Source organism: Oncorhynchus mykiss, chromosome 6 (assembly GCF_013265735.2).
Source record: "Oncorhynchus mykiss isolate Arlee chromosome 6, USDA_OmykA_1.1, whole genome shotgun sequence".
Lineage (NCBI taxonomy): Eukaryota > Metazoa > Chordata > Actinopteri > Salmoniformes > Salmonidae > Oncorhynchus > Oncorhynchus mykiss.
In genome coordinates this window covers 18,942,574-18,968,061 of record NC_048570.1, presented here as the reverse complement: position 1 = coordinate 18,968,061, position 25,488 = coordinate 18,942,574, and the positions used below count along the sequence as shown (strand labels likewise).

Sequence of the window (25,488 nt, the reverse complement as noted above, 5' to 3'; positions counted from 1 at the left end):
AAGAAAACACTTTGAAGTTTGTGGAAATGTGAATTGAATTTAGGAGAATATAAAACAATAGATATGATAGAAGAAAATACAAAGAAAAAAACAACCAGTGTTTTTTTTACCACCATCTTTGAAATGCAAGAGAATGGTCTCTGTTATAGCCATCACTCTGGTTGTAATTCCGATAGTGTCCAGAAGATGGCAGCAGTGTATGTGCAAAGTTTCAGATGGATAACTTGGAGTATGACTGATCCTCAAGACTTTTAGTGTGAAGTCCCCATGTACATTTGGGCAAATCGTGAAGGAGACATTAACATTCATATTCTATTTATCTGTGAGAATATCGTCAAATCTGTATACTTGGACTTTGATTTAGCTTTCCAAGTATTAGTAGTCATATTATAAGTTCTACATTTACAAAACAACCACTTTTAATAACTTAACCTCTAGCGACGAGCAATTCCGTATCCGGGAGCGTAATCATAGCCTCAAGCTCATTACCATAACGCAACGTTTCCTATTCATGAAAATCGCAAATGAAATGAAATAAATATATTCCAACACAAGCTTAGCCTTTTGTTAACAACACTGTCATCTCAGATTTTCAAAATATGCTTTTCAACCAAAGCTACACAAGCATTTGTGTAAGAGTATTGATAGCCTAGCATAGCATTAAGCCTAGCATTCAGCAGGCAACATTTTCACAAAAACAAGAAAAGCATTCAAATAAAATCATTTACCTTTGAAGAACTTTGGATGTTTTCAATGACGAGACTCTTAGTTAGATAGCAAATGTTCATTTTTTCCCAAAATATTATTTGTGTAGACGAAATAGCTCTGTTTTGTTCATCACGTTTGGCTAAGAAAAAGACCGGAAAATGCAGTCACTTACAACGCCAAACTTTTTTCCAAATTAGCTCCATAATATCGACAGAAACATGGCAAACGTTGTATAGAATCAATCCTCAAAGTGTTTTTCACATATCAATTCGATAATCTATCAGTGGTGGCAGTTGGCTTCTCATCAGAAGCAAACGGAAAAATACTGCAGCTGGAGATTACGCAATAATTGCAACGGAGGACACCAAGCGACCACCTGGTAGATGTAGTCTCTTATGGTCATCTTCCAATGATATGCCTACAAATACGTCACAATGCTGTAGACACCTTGGGGAAAACGTGGAAAACGTAAGCTGACTCCTAGCTCCTTCACAGCCATATAAGGAGTCATTGGAATGAGGCGGTTTCAAAAAATGCGGCTCTTCCTGATTGGATTTTTATCTGGGTTTCGCCTGTAACATCAGTTCTGTGGCACTCACAGACAATATCTTTGCAGTTTTGGAAACGTCCGTGTTTTTTTTCCAAAGCTGTCAATTATATGCATAGTCGAGCATCTTTTCGTGACAAAATATCTTGTTTAAAACGGGAACGTTTTTCATCCAAAAATTAAAAGAGCGCCCCCTATATCGAATAAGTTAATAGCTCTGAATATCATGCTGTCGTACAAGGTTTAAAAGCTACATTTTACGACATATACATGGTTTCTGGGTACTCCCGTAAAGCCCAACTCATTGGCTATCTAGCTAGCTTTGTTTGACCCCGATTGGTGCTTATTTGACAAAGATACAGTCGTTCAAGAGATGGCCGTCCGCATCATCGGTGTGCCATGAAGACGTCGTTCTCTAACCAAATATGGTGTCCTATACCTATCTTGAGATATTTTTGTCAGATGTTAACTTTGTCAGATGTCAATTAACTTCTGGGCCACATCCTGACTGATGGCAGCCCATTCTTGCATAATCAATGCTTGGAGTTTGTCAGAATTTGTCAGAACTTGACCACAAGTTCTCAATGGGATTAAGGTCTGGGAGTTTCCTGGCCATGGACCCAAAATATTGTTGTTTTGTTCCCCGAGCCACTTAGTTATCACTTTTGTCTTATGGCAAGGTGCTCCATCATAATGGAAAAGGCATTGTTCGTCACAAAACTGTTCCTGGATGGTTGGGAGAAGTTGCCCTCGGAGAATGTGTTGGTACCATTCTTTATTCATATTCTTTATCCCTTTACACTTGTGTGTATAAGGTAGTCGTTTTGGAATTGTTAGTTAGATTACTCGTTGGTTATTACTGCATTGTCGGAACTAGAAGCACAAGCATTTCGCTACACTCGCATTAACATCTGCTAACCATGTGTATGTGACAAATAAAATTTGATTTGATTTGTTCTTAGGCAAAATTGTGAGTGAGCCCACCCCCTTGGCTGAGAAGCAACCCCAGCACATTAATGGTCTCAGGATGTTTTACTGTTGGCATGACACTGGACTGATGGTAGCACTCACCTTGTCTTCTCCGGACAAGCTTTTTTCCGGATGCCCCAAACAATCAGAAAGGGGATTCATCAGAGAAAATTACTTTACCCCAGTCTTCAGCAGTCCAATCCCTGTACCTTTTGCAGAATGTCAGTCAGTCCCTGATGTTTTTCCTGGTGAGAAGTGGCTTCTTTGCTGCCCTTCTTGACACCAGGCCATCCTCCAAAAGTCTTCGCCTCACTGTGTGTGCAGATGCACTCACACCTGCCTGCTGCCATTCATGAACAAACTCTGTACTGGTGGTGCCCCGATCCTGCAGCTGAATCAACTTTAGGAGACGGTCCTGGCGCTTGCTGGCTTTTCTTGGGTGCCCTGAAACTTTCTTCACAACAATTGAACCACTCTCCATGAAGTTCTTGATGATCCGGTAAATGGTTGATTTAGGTGCAATCTTACTGGCAGCAATATCCTTGCCTGTGAAGCCCTTTTTGTGCAAAGCAATGATGACGGCACGTGTTTCCTTGCAGGTAACCATGGTTGACAGAGGAAGAACAATGATTCCAAGCACCACCCTCCTTTTGAAGCTTCCAGTCTGTTATTCGAACTCAATCAGCATGACAGTGTGATCTCCAGCCTTGTCCTCGTCAACACTCACACCTGCGTTAGCGAGAGAATCACTGACATGATGTCAGTTGGTCCTTTTGTGGCAGGGCTGAAAAGTAGTGGAAATGTTTTTTGGGGATTCAGTTAATTTGCATGGCAAAGAGGGACTTTGCAATTAATTGCAATTCATCTGATCACTCTTCATAACATTCTGGAGTATATGCAAATTACCGTCATGCAAACTGAGGCAGCAGACTTTGTGAAAATTAAGATTTGTGTCATTCTCTAAGCTTTTGGCCACGACTGTACACCTCTAATGAAATAGTGAAGTCGTTTTACCTTCTAGGATCTCTGAGGAATAGATATGAATGTGATTTGACTCGTTGAAACAACGTTTAGGGTGAGATTTTCACAGTTTCATTTCATTGCAAATTGAACAACTGCAAATACAAAATCGATCGTGCATGTTATATGTATTTTTTTAAGACATGAAAAGGGATTTTAGCTAACAAAACGACAGTTCATGTTATCTCTGGGACCCTTTGGATGATAAATCAGAGCAAGATTTCAGAATGTAAGTACACATTTCACCTTCAGAGGTGAATTTATCAAACCTATCGTCGTCAAAAAACGGTTTTGGTGTTAGGAGCTCTCCTCAAACAATAGCATGGCATTTTTTTGCAGTAATAGCTACTGTAAATTGGACAGTGCAGTTATATTAACAAGAATTTAAGCTTTCAGCCGATATAAGACACTTCTACCGACATTTGTTGCTAAAATCTGGGATCTTGACATAACATGCTGAATTATTTACAACTGTCCCGTTGATGGGACGCCAATCCTTAATCCCAACAAACGTTCCTCAGAACTTTAGAGAACGTTCCCTTACGAGTCTAGTTAGGTCATTAACTAACATTTTCATAGCAATGTTCCTGTGATGTGCAAGGAATTTTTCCAAGAGACCATTCCCTTAATGTCAGCTAGAACTTACCCAGAACACAGTTACCATGTTCTCAGAACTTAATATATTAATGGTCTAGACACATTTCATGGGAACATTTCAGGAAAATGAATGTGTCCAGTTTTCTGTGGGTAAAGAGAATATTCCATGAACGTCCCACCAAACATGCACAGAACATGGTTACCATGTTCTCCAAATATATTGTATTAATGTTCTAGACACGTTTCATGGGAACGTTGCAAGAACATGTATGTGTCCAAATTCTGTAACATGCTTCATTAGGCATAGAACCAAAAGATAAGAAGACTGGCAGCAAATGGTAATATGTATTTAATAGTATTTAATAGTACAAATATCCAGCAAAGTGAATACAGAGGATTTATACACTTGTTAACTTTGGGTTCCCAGGCTAGATTGACCCAGAAGAGTTTGGATGGGTTTGCTTACATGTTTCCTAACAGCAGCACTTAGATTTCAATTTGTGATAATAGACCACATGTTTTCTGCAGCACAGGTTTTACATAGCACCGGTTTTATTTGTTGGCTGGGTTGATGATCTTGCCCATGAAGAGAATATTCTTGGTTTCCCGGTCCATGACAAAGACCATGAATGGATGGTCGAACTTCAAGACATGGGTGTGTCGGGAGGAGAGGGGCATAAGGACCACACCTGTGGCAGCTGCTGTGGTCGCTCCAGCCTCATCCACGTCCAAGGAGGCTTGTTGCACCACCTGAAAACAACCACACAATGCAGTCTGATGGACAGTACATAGGCCTAGTTCACATGGTTCACATATAATATGTTCTAGGACAGTGATTCTCCCAGGACACCCTGGGGAGCCAGATAGAGCTTTCAGGGGTTCCTTGAAAAAGCAGGGATAAAACTACCAATTGAAAATGACCACAACATTAAGGTTGTCATTACATGGTTGTGTTTGAGAGGTTAGTGCATTGCTGTTGCTGTATTGCTGTTGTTTCCCTGTATATTTATGTCTTTATGAATCACTGAGAGTGAATGAGTTCCCCACCTCTGAGACAGCCACCTTCAGTTCCTCTGATATTCCACTGAAGTCAGCTCGATCACTGAATATGTCCGGCATTCCGATTCCACTCAGAATGTCTTTGAGGGAGTATGTTGTGGTGATGGACAACTTGGGAACATATACATGATATTCCCTAAAGACAAACATGGACAGGAAGAAGGTTTTACTTGCAATGATTGTGATACGTAGTTATTTTACCCACCCAACGTTTATTAGTTCTATGAGAGTGGTGCTTAATGATTGAGACAGGTCATACCTGGCTTTCTTCCACCTGTGCCACTTGGTGATGTGGTTGAGGCATATGACCTCGTCCAGACTAGCGAGTCCCTTCTCCGGTAGCACCAACATCATGGACACTGAGTCGTTGTAGCGGAGATGCAGGATACTGGTGGAGATCTCCTGGTCGTAGTAGACGGAGAACCTCTTCATCATGCTCATCATCTGGACTGGAACAGTGGTGTTTTCATCCACATGAAATGTGTCCTCCTTTGTGTCTGCAGGGTTAAATGGAATCTCCCATTTTCCTTGAGAATTAGAAAATCGTAAAACATTTCAGGGTGTGATGTGATGAGTAAAAGTTACCAGACCAAAAGTGGTTTTCTGAGGGGGAGACCCAGCAAGAGATACAGCCAAAAGGTACAATGGCATCAATAACACCAACAACATCCAGAGACAAAAAAAATCCATATTGACAGAGTTAGAAGGAATTGATTCCACAAGATCTGTATCCATCAAAGAAGTGAACTCTACTTCATTTCGAGGACCCTATTTCATGTTTGTATTATTGTTTTTTGTCTAAAAGTTTGCAATATCCTCTTACCTTTGAAGTAAATGTAGCTGAGGAGGTACATGACAGTGGTTGGGTCCAGATCTTTGACTAACTTGTCTATCTTGCCTTTAGTCTTGTCCCCCACGTATGTATTGATTGTATCGATGGCCTTAGCAGTGTTGGTGAAGTCCACTGTGACACCCTCAGAAAGGTAGAAGCGCTTCAAGTCCTCAAGGAACTCGGGGTGTGGTGTAAAGGTGTTTTGCATGAAAAGTGCACTTCCTACGGTCAGGTTCACACCTATTTTCTGGTTGAGCTGTGTGAGGATGGTCTGGAAGGCCTGGTCCACCTGTTCTTGGGTCAGTAGGCTACTGTTGAAGCCCAGAACAGTGAAAAGCTGCTGGTGGGTTTGACCCTTGGCCCCCACAGACAGAGCGGCCAGGGCCAGGGACACACTCAGCGGGGAGAAGAACACATTCTTGCCCTGGTTGTCAGGCTGAGCCACCAGCTGATTGTACAGGCTATAAGCAAACTCCAAGTTTCCTTGGATCACTGGTTTAGTGCTGTTGTCACTGGGCTCATGATGATGATGATGCCCGTGGTCTCGTCCGTGACCATGGTCGCGCCTGTCACCATGGTCATGGTCGCGCCTGTCACCATGGTCATGGTCGCGCCCATGACCGTGGTCACGCCTGTCACCATGGTCATGGTCGCGCCCGTGACCGTGGTCGCGCCTGTCACCATGGTCATGGTTGCGCCCGTGACCGTGGTCGGGCCTGTCACCATGGTCATGGTCGCGACTGTGACCGTGGTGGCGGTCACCTCCGTTACCTTTGTGACCTCTGACCTCTCCCGGGCAGAGCACTCCCATAACGATCCACAAACACAGGGCTGTCCTCATCTTGGCAACTATCACAAAGTAAAACATGTAGCATTAGTCAATCAATTTGGTGTCAATTCCACAATTAATGTCACTATCTGGAAGATGTACCGCTATTCAGAGGTCATTTCAATAATGATATAGGCTAAACCCATTGAATCTGGGGACACAACTTGGTAAAACTTTCTGGCCAGTGACATATTTGTACAGATGAACGTGGTACCTTCCGGTGTTTGGAAATTGCTCCCAAGGATGAACCAGACTTGTGGAGGTCTACAATTTTTTTTCTGAGGTCTTGGCTGATTTCTTTTGATTTTCCCATGATGTCAAGAAAAGAGGCACTGAGTTTGAAGGTAGGCCTTGAAATACATCTACAGGTACACCTCCAATTGACTCAAATGGTGTCAAGAAGCTTCAACGTATGAACAACTTTAGCAGTTTAGCTAATTAGCAACTTTGCAACTACTTACTGCTGTTTAGCTACTTTGCAATTACTTAGCATGTTAACTAACCCTAACCCTAATAAAGGTGAAATAAAAAATAAAATAAAAAAAACCCTTTTAGCTAACTATACTCCTAACCCTAACCCTTTAACCTAACCCTTAGCCTAATTCATAAAATATTGTATGAATTGCAATTCGTAACATATCATACGAAGTGGATGATGGACATCCACAAATGAATACATACCATACGAAACATAACATATCATGTAATTAACTAAATGGAGTGTCTCTGATTTACGTACAGAATAATATGAAATTAGAACCATTACAGGACCTAGTTTCCTGAAAGGGATGGAACTTATGCTTAGGAGTGTTTTAAGGATGCATCTTTGCTACAACGGCCAAAACACAACGCAGAGAGAATGTTCGCTAAGTGTGTTGTTAGACCATGTGTTGGTACGAAAGAAAAGCAGCGCTGCTCCTCCATTTAAATCTTACCTTAACATTAGAATTACTCCACACTACTGACAACGGATCAGCTCCGACCTAGAGAGATATTACTACCTATGGCTGCAAATATTGAGGCAGTTTATTATGCTCTAAATCACAGATTGGTCACATCATTGCGCACAAGTTACACATCATAAAATATATTGAGGCAAAAACAGAACTCAATTGATTGAACATGAAATTGATTTCAATATGATTCAAATATACGTAGCCTATTTATCTTTTAATGCAGTCATATCTGTTTTCATTTGAAGCCTATTTTTATCCTTCACATGTTTGTAACAATTGCAAAGACTTGATTCTATGTTTAGCATAGATCTTTTGTGAATAAAGCGACTCAGAAGGGCAAAAAATATATAACGACACACTTAGCTGTTTTAAGAGTGGTCTGAGGCAGTAGGTAAATAACAAGCTTTACAAGTATAACTTTAGTAACAACGGTTTTGGGAAACAGCTCGGAGATTTAACAATGCTGCTGTGAAGGGTTAAATGATACATTTAGCCTTAATATGTTTTTGGGAAGGGCCCGGTTTCCTGCTAGCGATGGAACTCAATATTACGAGTAGGGTTGCAAAGGGAGGGTATATTACTGGAAGGTTTACCAGTAAACTACCATATTTTTGGTATATTTCAATAATTGTATGTACTGTAATCTATCACAAGACATTTATGGCCATTTTAGTCATTCAGATTATCACAAGTGTCTTTAATTATCTCTGGCCCTCTCTCTGGCCTTATAACATGTAAAATATATGAAATAATTACATATGATGATTTTAAAATACAAATATATAATGACAAAGCTGTAAACATTATCCTAAACCATAAACTTAGTGAATACCATTGGTGTTTAATATGAGGGTTTCAGCATGAAATATCCCTTTTTTTTGTGGGCATGAAACTGGTGACAGCTGTGAAAAAAGTCAATAGTTGGACAAGTTGCAGAGGTAATTGAAAATAATGCCATTATTGATTAAATGCTTTTTTCATTAATTAGGCTATTTTCTCTTGAACCATAAGGTCTATCTATTAGAAACTCATGGACAATATGGACGGAGATATATAAAAAAATGAATACTAAATATGAATACATTTTTTGAAAGTTATTCAAGTATAATTTAGCAAAAATACTGAAGATTCTGGTGACTTTGTTAAATTACCGGTAGCTTTGCAACCCTACTTACGAGTGTTTTAATGATGTATCTTTCCTACAACGGCTGACGATCCCAAAACACCACGCAGCGATAACGTTCACCAAGTGCATCATTGGAGCATGTGTCTACAGTGAATTCGGATTTTGTTACATTACAGCCTTATTCTAAAATTGATGAAATTCAATTTCTCCTCATCAATACCCCATAATGACAAAGTGAAAACAGGTTTTTAGAGATGTTATTACAAATAAAAAAAGATACCTTATTTACATAAGTTTTCAGACCCTTTGCTTTGAGACAAAAAGAAAATGGAGCTCCGTTGCATCCTGTTTCCATTGATCATCCTTGAGATATTTCTACAACTTGATTGGAGTCCACCTGGGGTAAATTCAATTGATTGGACATGATTTGTAAAGGCACACACCTGTCTGTATAAGGTCCCACAGTTGACAGTGCATGTCAGAGTAATAACCAAGCCATGAGGTCGAAGGAATTGTCCGTAGAGCTTCAAGACAGGATGGTGTTGCGGCACAGATATGGGGAAAGGTACCAAAAAAATGTATGTAGCATTGAAGGTCCCCAAGAACACAGTGGCCCCCATCATTAAATGGAAGAAGTTTGAAACCACCAAGACTCTTCCTAGAGCTGGCCGCCCTTCCAAAGTGAGTAATTGGGGAAGAAGGGCCATGGTCAGGGAGGTTACCAAGAACCCGATGGTCCCTCTGACAGAGCTCCAGAGTTCCTCTGTGGAGATGGGAGAACCTTCCAGAAGGACAACCATCTCTGCAGCACTCCACCAATCAGGCCTTTATGGTAGAGTGGGCAGACGGAAGTCAGTCCAGTAAAAGGCACATGACAGCCCGCTTGGAGTTTGATAATGCAGGAGCGGCTTCGGGTCAAGTCTCTGAATGTCCTTGAGTGGCCCAGCCAGAGTCCAGAGTTGAACCCGTTCGAACATCTCTGGAGAGACCTGAAAGATTCTGTGCGGTGACACTCCCCATCTAACCTGACAGAATTTTAGAGAATCTGCAGAGAAGAACGGGAGAAACTCCCCAAATACAGGTGTGCTAAGCTTGTAACATCATACCCAAGAAGACTTGAGGCTGTAATAACTGCCAAAGGTGCTTCAACGAAGTACTGAGTTAAGGTTCTGAATGCTTATGTAAATGTTCTATTTCACTTTTTTATTTGTAATAAATTTGCAAAAATATATAAAAACCTGTTTTTTCTTTGTCATTATGGGGTATTGTGATGTCATTATGGGGTATTGTGATGTCATTATGGGGTATTGTGATGTCATTATGGGGTATTGTGATGTCATTATGGGGTATTGTGTGTAGATTGATTAGGGGGGAAAACGATTTAATCAATTTTAAAATAAGGCTGTAACGTAACAAAATGTGGAAAAAGTCAAGGGGTCTGAATACTTTCCAAATACTTTTCTATACTGATAGAATCGAAAGATAATAATCTAAATTATTTTTTATCCTTCACTTGTTTGTAACAATTGCGAACATATTGGCTACTTTGTATTTGTAGTCAACTTCATTCTGAAATCGGCAGTCACAGAGAGACAGATAAGCATTGTGATTCTATATTTAGCGGAGATCTTCTGTGTATAAAGTGACACAGAAGGGCAAAAAAAACTCTAATGTGCTTAGCTGTTCTATGAGTGCTCTGAGGCAGGCAGTAAATAACAAGCTTTTTCAAGTGCAACTTTAGTAACGATAGTTTTGGGAAACAGCACGAAGATTTAACAATGCTCCTACAAAGGTTCTAACGATGATCTTAGCCATAAGATGCTTTTGGGAAACCGGGCCCAGAGCTATAGAGCCAGTTAACATTTCCCAGTGTAGAGATAGATAGCAGTAGAGTAGCCTACTCACCCTTCCAGACAGCAGCTTTGGCGTCTTAATTTGGACCAAATTCACTTTATATACTGTGTGTGGTTCATTTGGGATTGATCAGGGGTTGAACTTTGACATGTTTGTTTGGTACTGGCAAAGCCCCCATATTTAAAGAATGTAATCATTACCTGCTTAGGGGAGTGCTGACCACACATTTTTTTCATTTAGGATTGGCACAGGACACGACAACTAAAACTTTAAAAACGATATTGGACATTTTGGAAATGCAACTATGGACATGGGTCAAAATACATGTTGGATGATAACACACAGAGAATGATAGAGCTATATGTTGTTGTTCTGTTTAGTTGTTTTATAAAACTCTGCAATTGATGTCTATTGTGCATTTGGTGGTCTGCATGGTAAAACGTCTGTCTGGTACATTATAATGTGTAACAATGCAATAGTGAGCTCCTACTTCATTGGCACGCCAAACCACACTTGAGTAACCATTAATCAATTAATTATAGTGAAGCACCACAGGCTGAAATGACATTTTTTGCATTAAAGTACATTTTTATATTTTTAGGGAATTCGGCCCTTTAATATTAGTACTTCCAAAAAGCTAAATAAAAAAAGTCAAACTGAATGTAAATGTTTATCATACTACCGTCATAATTGTTTTTTTTTAAATTAACCACATTCAAATGGACATAAATGCATAATTTCTAAACTCACTACATGTAATCATACATAATTTAAAAGCCCATTTCATAGATAATGTTACAAACTAGACTGACTATAAGTTGTACCTTTGAAGAGACCGTGATTGGGTCTAAATAGGCTAAATTCATTGTACTTCTCTTTAATTGCCATTTCCCGAAAGTCAGACGCTAACTAATTTTTCTCAGATTCAGAAACATCTGCATTCACCACATGTTGTGTGGTTATCCTTAGATATATTCTCCAGACTTTGATTCTAGATGTTTTAAAAAAAATATGCACCAATTCTATCTATTTTACAGATGAAAGAATCAAAAAAATATATATCCACAATCTGCTCTATACAAGTTGGGTACTGGAGTGTTGTAACAAAATTGCCTCATTTACATATTGTATTAAAATATTTCAGAAATGTAATACAGAAAAGTTTATATTGGAGTCTATATTCAACTGGTAAAAGAATTGTGAAAATACCATATTAGGGTGTGGTGCCTCGCCTTAATGAACTGCCTTGCACTACTCAGGAACATGCATCATACTGTACTGTCCACAAAATGTTTTAACACAGCAGTATAACAGACAAAAACACAGTATTAGCGGTAGTCAAAAGAGCAGCTTCCAAAATGCACTGTCTGCACTGCTTATAGACTTTGTGGCCAATTTCACTGCACATTATTAACAGTCACAGTGTTACATCACTGTGTTTCCCCGAGGTGGACGAGAACATGGCAATTGAACTTCACTGCATTGTATCTTCCCATATCAGTATTCTCATTCTGTTATGTTTGTATTCTGTGGTCTCCAGCACTGGTCCAACAGAGCTACTGGCTTTTTAAAGGTCCAATGCAGCTGTTTTTATCTCAATATCAAATCATTTCTGTGTAACAATTAAGTACCTTACTGTGATTATTTGAAATTAAAATGGTAAAAAATAAACTAAATAGTTTCTTAGCAGATAGCAATTTCTCGAGCAAGAATTTAGCTAGGACTGTCTGGGAGTAGTCAGAGTGGGGAGGGGGAAACTGAAAACTAGCTGTTATTGGCAGAGAGGTTTGGAACTCTCTTTCTTATTGGTCTATAAAACTAATTTACCGCTGGGTGATCTCACCAGGTAGGCCAAAAATCCATCCCACCAAAATAGGCTGAAATTTAAGGCGGTCTCTTGAAACACCTCTTCCACTAAAAGGGCATTATCATCATTTTCACAATTTCAGTATTATTCCAACCTCATACTGTGAAAATACAGTAGACAGGTAGCTGCCAAAATAAAGGAAACATCAATATAAAAATGTCTTATTAGGGCTTTGGGCCACCACAAGCCAGAACAGCTTCAATGCACATTGGCATAGAATCTACTGTGTGGAACACTATTGGAGGGATGTGACACAATTCTTCCACAAGAAATTCCATAATTAGTTTTGTTGATCGCGGTGGAAAACGCCATCTCAAGCTCCGCTCCAGAATCTCCCATAAGTGTTCAATTGTGTGTTCAATTGGGTTGAGATGTGGTGACTGAGACGGCTATGGCATGTGGTTTACATCGTTTTCATGCTCACCAAACCATCCAGTGACCACTCGTGACCTGTGGATGGAGGCATTGTCATCCTATGGGGGGCATAGACATGGTAACCAAAATAATGGCCTGCCCAGCATTTTTATACATGACACCAAGCATGATGGAATGTTAATTGCTTAATTAACTCAAGAACCACACCTGTGTGGAAGCACCTGCTTTCACACTACATGACCAAAAGTATGTGGACACCTGCTCGTCGAACATCTCATTCCAAAATCATGGGCATTAATATGGAGTTGGTCCTCCCTTTGCTGCTATAACATCCTCCACTCTTTTGGGAAGGCATTGCTGCAGGGACTTGCTTTCCCTAATGCTCTTGTGGCTGAATAAAGTCAGGCACTGATGTTGGGGGAATAGGCCTGGCTCACAGTCAGCATTCCAATTCATTCCAAAGTTGTTTGATGAGGTTGAGGTCAGGGCTCTGTGCAGGCCAGTCAAGTTCTTCCACATTGATCTCGAAAAACCATTTATGTATGGACCTCGCTATATGCATGGGGGCATTGTCATGCTGAAACAGGAAAGGGCCTTCCCCAAACTATTGCCACAAAGTTGGAAGCACAGAATCGTCTAGTGTCATTTCCCTTCACTGGAAATAACTACCTAACCCGAACCATGAAAAACATCCCCAGACGATTATTCCTTGTCTACCAAACTTTGCAGTTGGCAGATGGTGATGCATGAGTCATTACTCCAGAGAGAGAGTCCAATGGCGGCTAGGTTTACACCGCTCCATCCAGCGCTTGGCATTGCGCATTGTAATCTTAGGCTTGTGTGCGGCTGCTCGGCCATGGAAACCCAATTTATGAAGCTCCCAATGAACCATTATTGTGCTGACGTTGCTTCCAGAGACCGTTTGGAACTCGGTAGAGACTGTTGCAACCAAGAACAGACTATTTTTACACGTTTCAGCACTCAGCAGTCCCATTCTGTGAGCTTTTGTGGCCTACCACTTTGCGACTGTCTTCGTTGCTCCTAGACGTTTCCACTTCACAATAGGAGCACTTACAGTTGACCGGGGCAGCTCTAGCTGGGCAGAACCCTAGCTGACTTGTTGGAAAGGTGCCACCCTATGACAGTGCCACGTTGAAAATCACTGAGCTGGTCAGTAAGGCCATTCTACTGCCAATGTTTGTCTATGGAGATTGCATGGCTGTATGCTCGATTTTATATACCTGTCAGTAACGGGTGAGGCTGAAATAGCCGAATCCACTAATTTGAAGTGGTGACTGCACTGGGCCTTTAAACTATTATAATGAATGTTTTTCTGGAGTAAATTGTCCCAGGGGTTGAACATGCCGTTTGTTTGGTACTGGCAAGCCACCATATTTGAACAGTGTAATCATTACCTGCTAAGGACCACAACATTGTTCATTTAGGATTGACACAAACACAACACATTTTAAAACTATATTGTAAATGCAACAACCGACATGGGACATTGTTGGATAATAACTCACAGCAAATGATAGAGCAATATTACACAGTAAGTGTTGCAGGTTATATGTTGTTCTGTTTAGTTATTTTATAAAACTGTGTAATTCATGTCCATTGTACATTTGGTGGTCTGCATGGATGAACGTATGTCTGGTACATTATAATGTGCAACAATGCAAAAGTGAGCTACTACTTCACTGGCACACTTAAGAGCCAAACCACACTTCAGCAACCTTTTTAGTAAATTAATGAACTGCGATGCACAACTCTGGAACATACATCATATCTTCCACCACATCTTTGAATACTGCAGTATAACAGACAAATACACCGTATTAGCGTTAGTCAAAAGAGCAGATTCCAAAATGCACAGTATGCACTGCTTATAGACCTTGCACTCCAACTATGTACATAACTGTTATAGACTTAACAAAAACATCTGCTGCAGACTGAAGATAAATTCTTGTTAAGGTCAAGGTCCTCAAGTGTAAAAATCAAATGCATAACAAATGGGTGTTCTGCAGTGCGTGTATATATATAGAGTATATATATAACAGTTTGACTTCACAGAAGTGTGATTGACTTGGAGTTATATTGTGTTGTTTAAGTGTTCCCTTTATTTTATTGAGCAGTATATATATATATATATATATATATATATATACAGTGCCTTGCGAAAGTATTCGGCCCCCTTGAACTTTGCGACCTTTTGCCACATTTCAGGCTTCAAACATAAAGATATAAAACTGTATTTTTTTGTGAAGAATCAACAACAAGTGGGACACAATCATGAAGTGGAACGACATTTATTGGATATTTCAAACTTTTTTAACAAATCAAAAACTGAAAAATTGGGCGTGCAAAATTATTCAGCCCCTTTACATTCAGTGCAGCAATCTCTCTCCAGAAGTTCAGTGAGGATCTCTGAATGATCCAATGTTGACCTAAATGACTAATGATGATAAATACAATCCATCTGTGTGTAATCAAGTCTCCGTATAAATGCACCTGCACTGTGATAGTCTCAGAGGTCCGTTAAAAGCACAGAGAGCATCATGAAGAACAAGGAACACACCAGGCAGGTCCGAGATACTGTTGTGAAGAAGTTTAAAGCCGGATTTGGATACAAAAAGATTTCCCAAGCTTTAAACATCCCAAGGAGCACTGTGCAAGCGATAATATTGAAATGGAAGGAGTATCAGACCACTGCAAATCTACCAAGACCTGGCCGTCCCTCTAAACTTTCAGCTCATACAAGGAGAAGACTGATCAGAGATGCAGCCAAGAGGCCCATGATCACTCTGGATGAACTGCAGAGATCTACAGCTGAGGTGGGAGACTCTGTCCATAGGACAACAATCAGTCGTATATTGCACAAATCTGGCCTTTATGGAAGAGTGGCAAGAAGAAAGCCATTTCTTAAAGATATCCATAAAAAGTGTTGTTTAAAGTTTGCCACAAGCCACCTGGGAGACACACCAAACATGTGGAAGAAGGTGCTCTGGTCAGATGAAACCAAAATTGAACTTTTTGGCAACAATGCAAAATGTTATGTTTGGCGTAAAAGCAACACAGCTCATCACCCTGAACACACCATCCCCACTGTCAAACATGGTGGTGGCAGCATCATGGTTTGGGCCTGCTTTTCTTCAGCAGGGACAGGGAAGATGGTTAAAATTGATGGGAAGATGGATGGAGCCAAATACAGGACCATTCTGGAAGAAAACCTGATGGAGTCTGCAAAAGACCTGAGACTGGGACTGAGATTTGTCTTCCAACAAGACAATGATCCAAAACATAAAGCAAAATCTACAATGGAATGGTTAAAAAATAAACATTTCTCCAAAAGGTATGATCTTTGTCCGCATGTGCAGTTGCAAACCGTAGTCTGGCTATCTTTATAGCGGTTTGGAGCAGTGGCTTCTTCCTTGCTGAGAGGACTTTCAGGTTATGTTGCTATAGGACTTGTTTTACTGTGGATATAGATACTTTTGTACCTGTTTCTTCCAGCATCTTCACAATGTCCTTTGCTGTTGTTCTGGGATTGATTTGCACTTTTCGCACCAAAGTACATTAATCTCTAGGAGACAGAACGCATCTCCTTCCTGAGCAGTATGACAGCTGCGTGGTCCCATGATGCTTATACTTGCGTACTATTGTTTGTACAGATGAATGTGGTACCTTCAGGCATTTGGAAATTGCTCCCAAGGATGAACCAGACTTGTGGAGGTCTGCAATTATTTTTTTCTGAGGTCTTGGCTGATTTCTATAGATTTTCCCATGATGTCAAGCAAAGTTTGAAGGTAGTGAGTTTGAAGGTAGGCCTTGAAATACATCCACAGGTACACCTCCAATTGACTCAAATGATGTCAATTAGCCCATCAGAAGCTTCTAAAGCAATGACAACTGGCTGATGATACTATTATTTTCTTAAGAGACAAAGACCAGGTAGCACATGCCCTTAATGCTATAACTGCATTTTCTATTGCATCAGGATTAAAACTGAATGTTTCTAAATGTGAAATTGTATGTTTATTTGACTCTGATGATAAAGAAATTGAAAATATTCCTGTAAAGGACTGTGTTAAATATTTAGGAATACATCTGTCAAAAAACCACTTAGTCAGACAACATTTGAATTTCTCTCCTAAAATTAAGAGAACTAAAAATATATTTAATAATTGGCTACAAAGAGATCTTTCTATACTTGGGAGAGTACTTCTGACCAAGGCAGAGGGACTGTCTCGTTTTGTGTACCCCTCAATAAGATCAATAAGACCTTTCTTGACTTCATCTGGAAAAATAAGCCTCACAAACTAAAAAAATATGTCCTTTCTAACCAAAGAGCTGAAGGCGGTCTAGAAGTGTTGGACTTTGTTGACATAAATAACACTTTCAAGATAAACTGGTTGAAAAAATGTTTGCTCGATACTGATTCAATATGGTATTTCATTCCAAATAATGTGTTTAATAAATTGGGAGGTCTTTGATTTTTACTGAAATGTAATTATATTCCTGAAAGATTACCTGCTAAAATGGCTAGGTTTCACCAACAAGCTTTACTGGCCTGGAAAATATGTTTCCTGCACAATTTTTCCCCTCATAAAGCTCTTTTGTGGAATAATTCAGACATAACTGTAAGGAATAAGTCATTGTTCTACCCCAGCTGGCACGAGAGGAATATTGGGTAATATTCTCACATATGAACAATTTATAACATTGAAAGAGTTTCCAATACCTTTCAGAGAGTTTATTTCTGTGATCAAAGCCGTTCCCAGTGGTCTAACTACACTTATGAAAAGTCATCTTAATTTTGGGAATGATCACAAAGTTTATCCAGAACTCAGATTGAAAGGCGTGGGCTTACTTGAGAAATCTTGTTGTAATAAATATATAAGACAAATTCTTCATTCACAAAACCAACTTACACCGAGAGGAAAGTTTTTCTGGAACATGCTTATTCCGGACATTGTCTGGAAAAATGCATGGTTAAGACCTTACAAATACTGTATACCAAACAAAGTAAAGGAAGTACACTTCAACATTTTGCATAAGATATTTCCATGTAATTCTATGATTTCCAAATTTGTGGCTATTGATGATATCTGCGTTTTCTGTGAAAAAGGTGAGAATCTGTCTCACTTGTTCTTTGAATGTGAATTTGTGTCCGAATTTTGGGAAAACCTTGCAAAGTACTTATTTACCATTATGAACACTGCCTATAATTTTAACATAAAATATATATGTTACTATTGCAATGATAACAAAACCACTGAAATGATTGTTCATTTTTTTATTCTTGTTACCAAATACTTTATATACAAACAAAAATTCCAAAATTCTATAACAAAAATACCAATTTTTCTGATTGAATTTAATTATCTTATTAAAACACTAACCCTAGTGAATAACAATAAGAATAACATCTTCATGAATCATTAAAATAAGATATTTTCAGAGTGAATATAATTGCACTTAAAATTGTTTCTTTTTTGTATTTTATTTATATTTTGTGTATGTTTGAGCATTGTTAATACCTGTGTTTGGTTTGCTAGACATGTTGGATGTAGCAATGTAAGTTGATTTTTGTATTATGAATAATAAAAAATAAAAAAGCCATGACACCATTTTCTGGAATTTTCCAAGCTGTTTAAAGGCACAGTCAACTTAGTGCATGTGAAGTTCTGACCCACTGGAATTGTGATACAGTGAATTAATTATAAGTTAAATAATCTGTCTGTAAACAATTGTTGGAAAAATCACTTCTCATGCACATAGTAGATGTCCTAACCGACTTGCCAAGATATTTGTGGAGTGGTTGAAAAACAAGTTTTAATGACTCCAACCTAACTATGTAAACTTTCGACATCAACTGTACATGTGGTAGAATTAAAGTAACTATGCATAGATCAAACAGAGTAGCAGCAGTGTAAAATAGGGGGGAGGAGACAATGCAAACATCTGGGTAGCCATTTGATTAGCTGTTCAGGAGTCTTATGGCTAGAGGGTAGAAGCTGTTAAGAAGCCTTTTGGACCTAGACTTGCCGCTCCAGTAGCGCTTGCCGTGCGTTAGAGAGAATAGTCGATGACTAGGGTGGCTGGAGTCTGACAATTTTTAGGGCCTTCCTCTGACACCGACTGGTTTAGAGGTCCTAGATGGCAGGAAGCTTGGCAGCAGTGATGTACTCATGCATGCTTCAGTGTTGCTTGCCTCGAAGCGAGCATAAAATTAATTTAGCTCGTCTGGTAGGCTCATGTCACTGGGCAGCTCTTGGCTGTGCTTCCCTTTGTAGACTGTAATAGTTTGCAAGCCCTGCCACATCCGCCAAGCATCGGAGCCGGTGTAGTACGATTCAATCTTAATCCTGTATTGACGCTTTGCCTGTTTGATGGTTCGTTGGGGGGATAGCGGGATTTCTTATAAGCTTTCGGGTTAGGATCCCTTTCCTTGAAATCGGCAGCTCTACCCTTTCGCTGAGTGCAGATGTTCCCTGTAATCCCATGGTTTCTGGTTTGTGTATGTACGTACAGTCACTGTGGGGACAATGTCATCGATGCACTTTTTGATGAAGCCAGTGATTGATGTGGTGTACTCAGTGGTGGGAAAAAGTACCCATTAGTCATACTAAAAGTAAAGTTACTGTTACCCAGTAAAATACTACTTGATTTTAAATATACTTAAGTATCAAAAGTAAAAGTACAAATCATTTCAAATTCCTTATACCAGGCAAACCAGACAGCAAGATTGTTTTTTTAAATTTACGGATAGTCATGGTCACACTCAGACATAATTTACAAGTGGAGTATTTGTGTTTAGTGATAACGCCAAATCAGAGGCATTGGGATGAGCAGGGATGTTCTCTTGATAAGTGCGTAAATTGGACCATTTTCCTGTCCTGCTAACCATTCAAAATGGAATGAGTACTTTTGGGTGTCAGGGAAAATGTATGGAGTAAAAAATACATTATTTTCTTTAGGAAGGTAGTGGAGGAAAAGTAAAAGTTGTCAAAAATATACATAGTAAAATACAGATACCCCCAAAAATTACTTAATACTTTAAAGTATTTTTACACCACCGCTCCTCAATGCCATCGGAAGAATCCCGGAACATATTCCAGTCTGTGCTAGCAAAACAGTCCTGTAGCTTAGCGTCTGCGTCATCGGACCACTTCTTTATGGATGGTGAGGGAGAGCTTTGTACGAGGATCAAAACAGATTTACATTTCCTTGCATTAAAGTCCCCGGCCACTAGGTGCGCCCCCTCTGGGTGAGCATTTTCCTGTTCGCTTAAGGTCGTATACAGCTCATTGAGTGATGTCTTAGTGCCAGCATCAGTTTGTGATAGTAAATAGACAGCTACGAAGAATATAGATAAACGCTCTTGGTAAATAGTGTGGTCTACAGCTTATCATGAGATACTCTACCTAAGGCGAGCAAAGCCTTGAGACTTACTATTTAATTTCGTGCACCAGATGTTGTTTACAAATATACACAAACCATCACTCCGTCTTACCAGAGGCGGCTGTTTTATCTTGCCGATACAGCGTAAAACCAGCCAGCTGTACGTTATTCATGTCACCGTTCAGCCACGATTTGGTGAAACATAAGATATTTGTTTTTAATGTCCCGTTGGTAGGATATGTGATCGTAGTTTGTCTATTTTGTTATCCAATGATTGCAGATTACCCACTCGCCGTCAAATCCTTACAAGGCACCCCGACCCATGTCCCCGATAACTGTCTCTTTCTCCTGCATATGATTGAGATGAGGGCCTTATCGGATGTCTGAAGTAAATGCTTAGGGTCCGACTCGTTAATGAACAAAAATCTTCTTCCAGTACGAGGTGAGTAATCGTTGTCCTGATATCTAGCTATTTTCAGTCATAAGAGACAGTGCCAGAAATATTATGTACAAAATAAGTTACAAATAACGCAAAAAAACAAAATAGCACAATTGGTTAGGGTACCTCAAAACGACAGTCATCTCCACTGGCGCCACTGTGATACCACTGTGAAGGTGAGTGGTGCTGTGACGTGTGAGATAATGCCGGTTCCCACTGGTCGAATATCCAGGGCGTGGACGGGAAGAGGATAGTGGGTATGAAGAGATATTCATGGAGGGGATGAGGGCCTGGTCGATGAAATTCCCCAATGCACCGGAATCCGTTAGAGCGGTAAAAACACCACGAGAGGGACAGCCAACCAATGAAATGAAAACCAGGAATGGTTTGGTGGCAAACGATGATGGAGTACTCACACCTAGTGGATGATGAGTACTCCCAGGAGACAGATGTTCACAGGGCCACCCCTCTGCTTTCATGGATCCTGGGTTGGGACACACAGGACATCGCGGAAGCCCCTACTGGCCACAATAGGTGCAGAGCCCCAACTGTCTCCAGCGATGCCGGGGAGGTGTGTGGACCTCTTCGCTCTGTTCTTTCCGGAATAGGGTGCGGAGCGGCAGCTCATTCCATCCACTGGAGGCTGCCACAGTCAAAGGTGAGGGAGTGTTCCGCAGCAGTCTAGGCACCCTGATGGAGTTGAAGTCACTCACCTCCCTCTCTGCCCTCTGGAGGATGGCCAAAGACCACCCTCAACAGAGCCATGAACCTCTCGTAGGAACCCAGCTCCTACTCTCCTAGACTGCCGTAGGCCACTCCAACGCCCACCCGGTCAGCAGGAAAATTACTGTGGCAACTTTGGACCTCTCTGTGGTAGGGTCTCCCATCTTTTGGGCGAGAGAGAGAGTAGGAAGCCACAGCATTTCAATGGAGTACCGTCATACTTCTACGGAAGGGACAGTCGGGCATTCCTGACCTGTGCGGACTGCTGGACTGGCTCACTGTGACAACCTGTGGTAGGAAACCCTCTGATAGTTGTATATAAATATTTGGTGGTGTCGAGGTGGTGGAGAATGCGGAGGACCTCCTCCATAGCCGTACTCAGTTGTGCCAGCTGGTCGTGGTGTTGGTGGAGTAGATGACCCTGTTCGTTGACCGTCTGGAAGATGGTTTTATCTTCTGCTGCTTCCATACGTCGAGGTAGTATTCTGTTATGTATATGTCGGGAGTCAGGAAGCAGGTGCAGAGGGTGAGTTTAATAAGGATAAATGCAGATAAACAAAACAAGAGAAGCGTACAGAACGTGAATCAAGACTACCCAGTGACGGATGGCTACGGAGGGCTAAATAAAGGGAGAGTAATCAAGGAAATAATGATGTCCAGGTGTGAGTAATAATGGGCAGCAGATGTGCGTAATGATGGTTGCCAGGGCGGGTGGTTAGTAGACTAGCAACATTGAGTGGGAGTAGTACAGTGACCCCAACACTTCGTGCTTTAGCTAGGCTAGCAGTTAGGGTTAAGTTTAGGAGTGAGGTTAAAGGGTTAATCGCACTTCCGGCGCAGACAGAAATGGCCACCTCGCTTCACTTTCCTAGGAAACTATGCAGTATTTGTTTTTTTATGTGTTATTTCTTACATTGTTGCCCCAGGAAATCTTAGGTTTTTGTTACATACAGTCGGGAGGAACTATTGGATATAAGAGCAACGTCAACTCACCAACATTACAACCAGGAATACGACTTTCCAGAAGCGGATCCTCTGTTTGGTACACCACCCAGGACAATGGATCGGATCCCAGCCGGCGACCAAAAACAACGGCGGCGCAGAAGGGGCAGATAGAGTGGTCTTCTGGTCAGGCTCCGTAGACGGGCACATCGAGCAACGCTCCCGAGCATACTACTCGCCAATGTCCAGTCTCTTGACAACAAGGTAGACGAAATCCGAGCATGGGTTGCCTTCCAGAGCGACATCAGAGATTGTAACATACTTTGTTTCACGGAAACATGGCTCACTCGGGATACATCAGAGTCGGTACAGCCACCTGATTTCTTCACGCATCGCGCCGACAGAAACAAACATCTCTCTGGTAAGAAGAAGGGCGGGGGTGTATACCTTATGATTAATGAGATGTGGTGGGATCATAACAACATACAGGAACTCAAGTCCTTTTGTTCACCTGACCTAGAATTCCTTACAATCAAATGCCGACCGCATTACCAAGAGAATTCTCATAATCACAGTCGTGTATATCCCCCCCCCCCAAGCAGACACATCGACGGCCCTGAAAGAACCTCATATGACTCTATGAAAACTGGAAACCACATATCCTGAGGCTGCATTTATTGTAGCTGGGGATTTTAAGAAGGCTAATCTGAAAACAAGGCTCCCTAAATTTTATCAGCATATCGAATGCGCGACCCGGGCTGGCAAAACCCTGCATCATTGTTATTCTAACTTCCACAGCGCATGTAAAGCCCTCCCCCGCCCTCCTTTCGGAAAATCTGACCACGACTCCATTTTGTTGCTCCCAGCCTATAGACAGAAACTAAAACAGGAAGCGCCCGCGCTCAGGTCTGTTCAACGCTGGTCCAACCAATCGGATTCCACGCTTCAAGATTGCTTCGATCACGTGGACTGGGATATGTTCCTCATAGCGTCGGGCAATAACATTGATGAATACGCTGATTCGGTGAGCGAGTTTATTAGCAAGTGCATCTGTGATGTTGTACCCACAGCGTCTATTAAATCATTCCCCAACCAGAAACCGTGGATTGATGGAAGCATTCGTGCAAAACTGAAACTGTGAACCACTGCTTTTAAATCAGGGCAAGGTGACCGGATACATGACCGAATACAAACAGTGTAGCTATTCCCTCCGCAAGGGAATCAAACAAGCTAAGCGTTAGTATAGAGACAACGTGGAGTATCATTCAACGGCTCAGACACGAGAGGTACGTGGCAGGGTCTACAATCAATCGGACTACAAAAGGAAAACCAGCCCCGTCGCGGACCACGAAGTCTTGCTCCCAGACAAACTAAACAACTTCTTTGCTCAGTTTGAGGACAATACAGTGCCACGGCCCACTACCAAAACCTGTGGGCTCTCCTTCAACGCAGCCAATGTGAGTAAAACATTTAAATGTGTTAACCCTCGCAAGGCTGCCGGCCCAGACAGCATCCCCAGCCGCGTCCTCAGAGCATGCGCAGACCAGCTGGCTGGTGTGTTTACGGACATATTCAATCAATCCCTATCCCAGTCTGCTGTTCCCACATGCTTCAAGAGGGCCACCATTGTTCCTGTTCCCAAGAAAGCGAAGGTAACGGAGCTAAATGACTATCGCCCTGTAGCACTCACTTCCGTCATCATGAAGTGCTTTGAGAGACTAGTCAAGGACCATATCACCTAGACCCACTCCAATTTGCTTACCGCCCCAATCGGTCCACAGACGACACAATCACACTGCCCTAACCCATCTGGACAAGAGGAATACCTATGAACAGAATTCTACCAGACAACAGCTCAGCATTTAACACCATAGTACCCTCCAAACTCGTAATTAAGCTCGAGACCCTGGGTCTCAACCCTGCCCTGTGCAACTGGGTCCCGGACTTCCTGACGGGCCGCCCCCAGGTGGTGAGGGTAGGTACCAACATCACCACCCTGCTGATCCTCAACACTGGGGCCCCACAAGTGTGCGTTCTCCTGTACTCCCTGTTCACCCATGACTGCGTGGCCATGCACGCCTCCAAATCAATCATCAAGTTTGCAGACGACATTACAGTGGTAGGCTTGATTACCAACAATGACGAGAAGGCCTACAGGGAGGAGGTGAGAGCCATCGGAATGTGATGTCTGGAAAATAACCTCACACTCAAGTGTCAACAAAACAAAGGAGATGATCGTGGACTTCAGGAAACAGCAGAGGGAGCAGCCCCCTATCCACATCGACGGGACAGTAGTGGAGAAGGTGGAAAGTTAAGTTCCTCGACGTACTCTTGACAGACAAACTGAAAAAGTCCACCCACACAGACAGCGTGGTGAAGAAGGCGGAGCAGCGCCTCTTCAACCTCAGGAGGCTGAAGAAATTTGGTTTGTCACCAAAAACCCTCAAACTTTTACAGATGCACAATCGAGAGCATCCTGTCGGGCTGTATCACCGCCTGGTACGGCAACTGCTCCGCCCACAACCGTAAGGCTCTCCAGAGGGTAGTGAGGTCTGCACAACGCATCACCGGGGGCAAACTACCTGCCCTCCAGGACACCTACACCACCCGATGTCACAGGAAGGCCAAAAAGATCATCAAGGACAACAATCACCCGAGCCATTGCCTGTTCACCCCGCTATCATCCAGAAGGCGAGGTCAGTACAGGTGCATCAAAGCTGGGACCGAGAGACAGCTTCTATCTCAAGGCCATCAGACTGTTAATCACTAACATCGAGTTGCTGCTGCCAACATACTGACTCAAATCTCTAGCCACTTTAATAATTAAAAATTGGATGTAATAAATGTATCACTAGTCACATTAAACAATGCCACTTTATATAATGTTTACATACCCTACATTACTCATCTCATATGTATATACTGTACTCTATACCATCTACTGCATCTTGCCTATGCCGTTTGGCCATCGCTCATCCATATATTTTCATGTACATATTCTTATTAATTCCTTTACACTTGTGTGTATAAGGTAGTTGTGAAATTGTTAGGTTAGATTACTCGTTGGTTATTACTGCATTGTCGGAAACTAGAAGCACAAGCATTTCGCGACACTCGCATTAACATCTGCAGTGTTGAGGTGAGAACATAAATGGCAAGCAGGTGGCCCAATAACCAAAATAAAAACGGGGTTTCAATAAACAAACATGTCCGTTTCCAAAATAATATTCTATATACAAAA

General features: G+C 41.4%; 1 protein-coding gene across 1 annotated transcript; it reads right to left on the bottom strand.

Moving 5' to 3' along the window:
• Positions 1 to 4,174: 4,174 nt before the first annotated feature.
• Positions 4,175 to 10,668, bottom strand: LOC110525399 (alpha-1-antitrypsin-like protein CM55-ST). Its single transcript, XM_021605467.2, has 5 exons — positions 10,549 to 10,668; positions 5,724 to 6,581; positions 5,160 to 5,427; positions 4,889 to 5,036; positions 4,175 to 4,591 (listed from the first exon to the last, which is right to left on the bottom strand). The coding sequence occupies exons 2-5, from the start codon at positions 6,571 to 6,573 to the stop codon at positions 4,394 to 4,396; spliced, it is 1,464 nt and encodes a 487-aa protein (XP_021461142.2). The 5' UTR covers positions 6,574 to 6,581; positions 10,549 to 10,668; the 3' UTR covers positions 4,175 to 4,393.
• Positions 10,669 to 25,488: the final 14,820 nt, after the last annotated feature.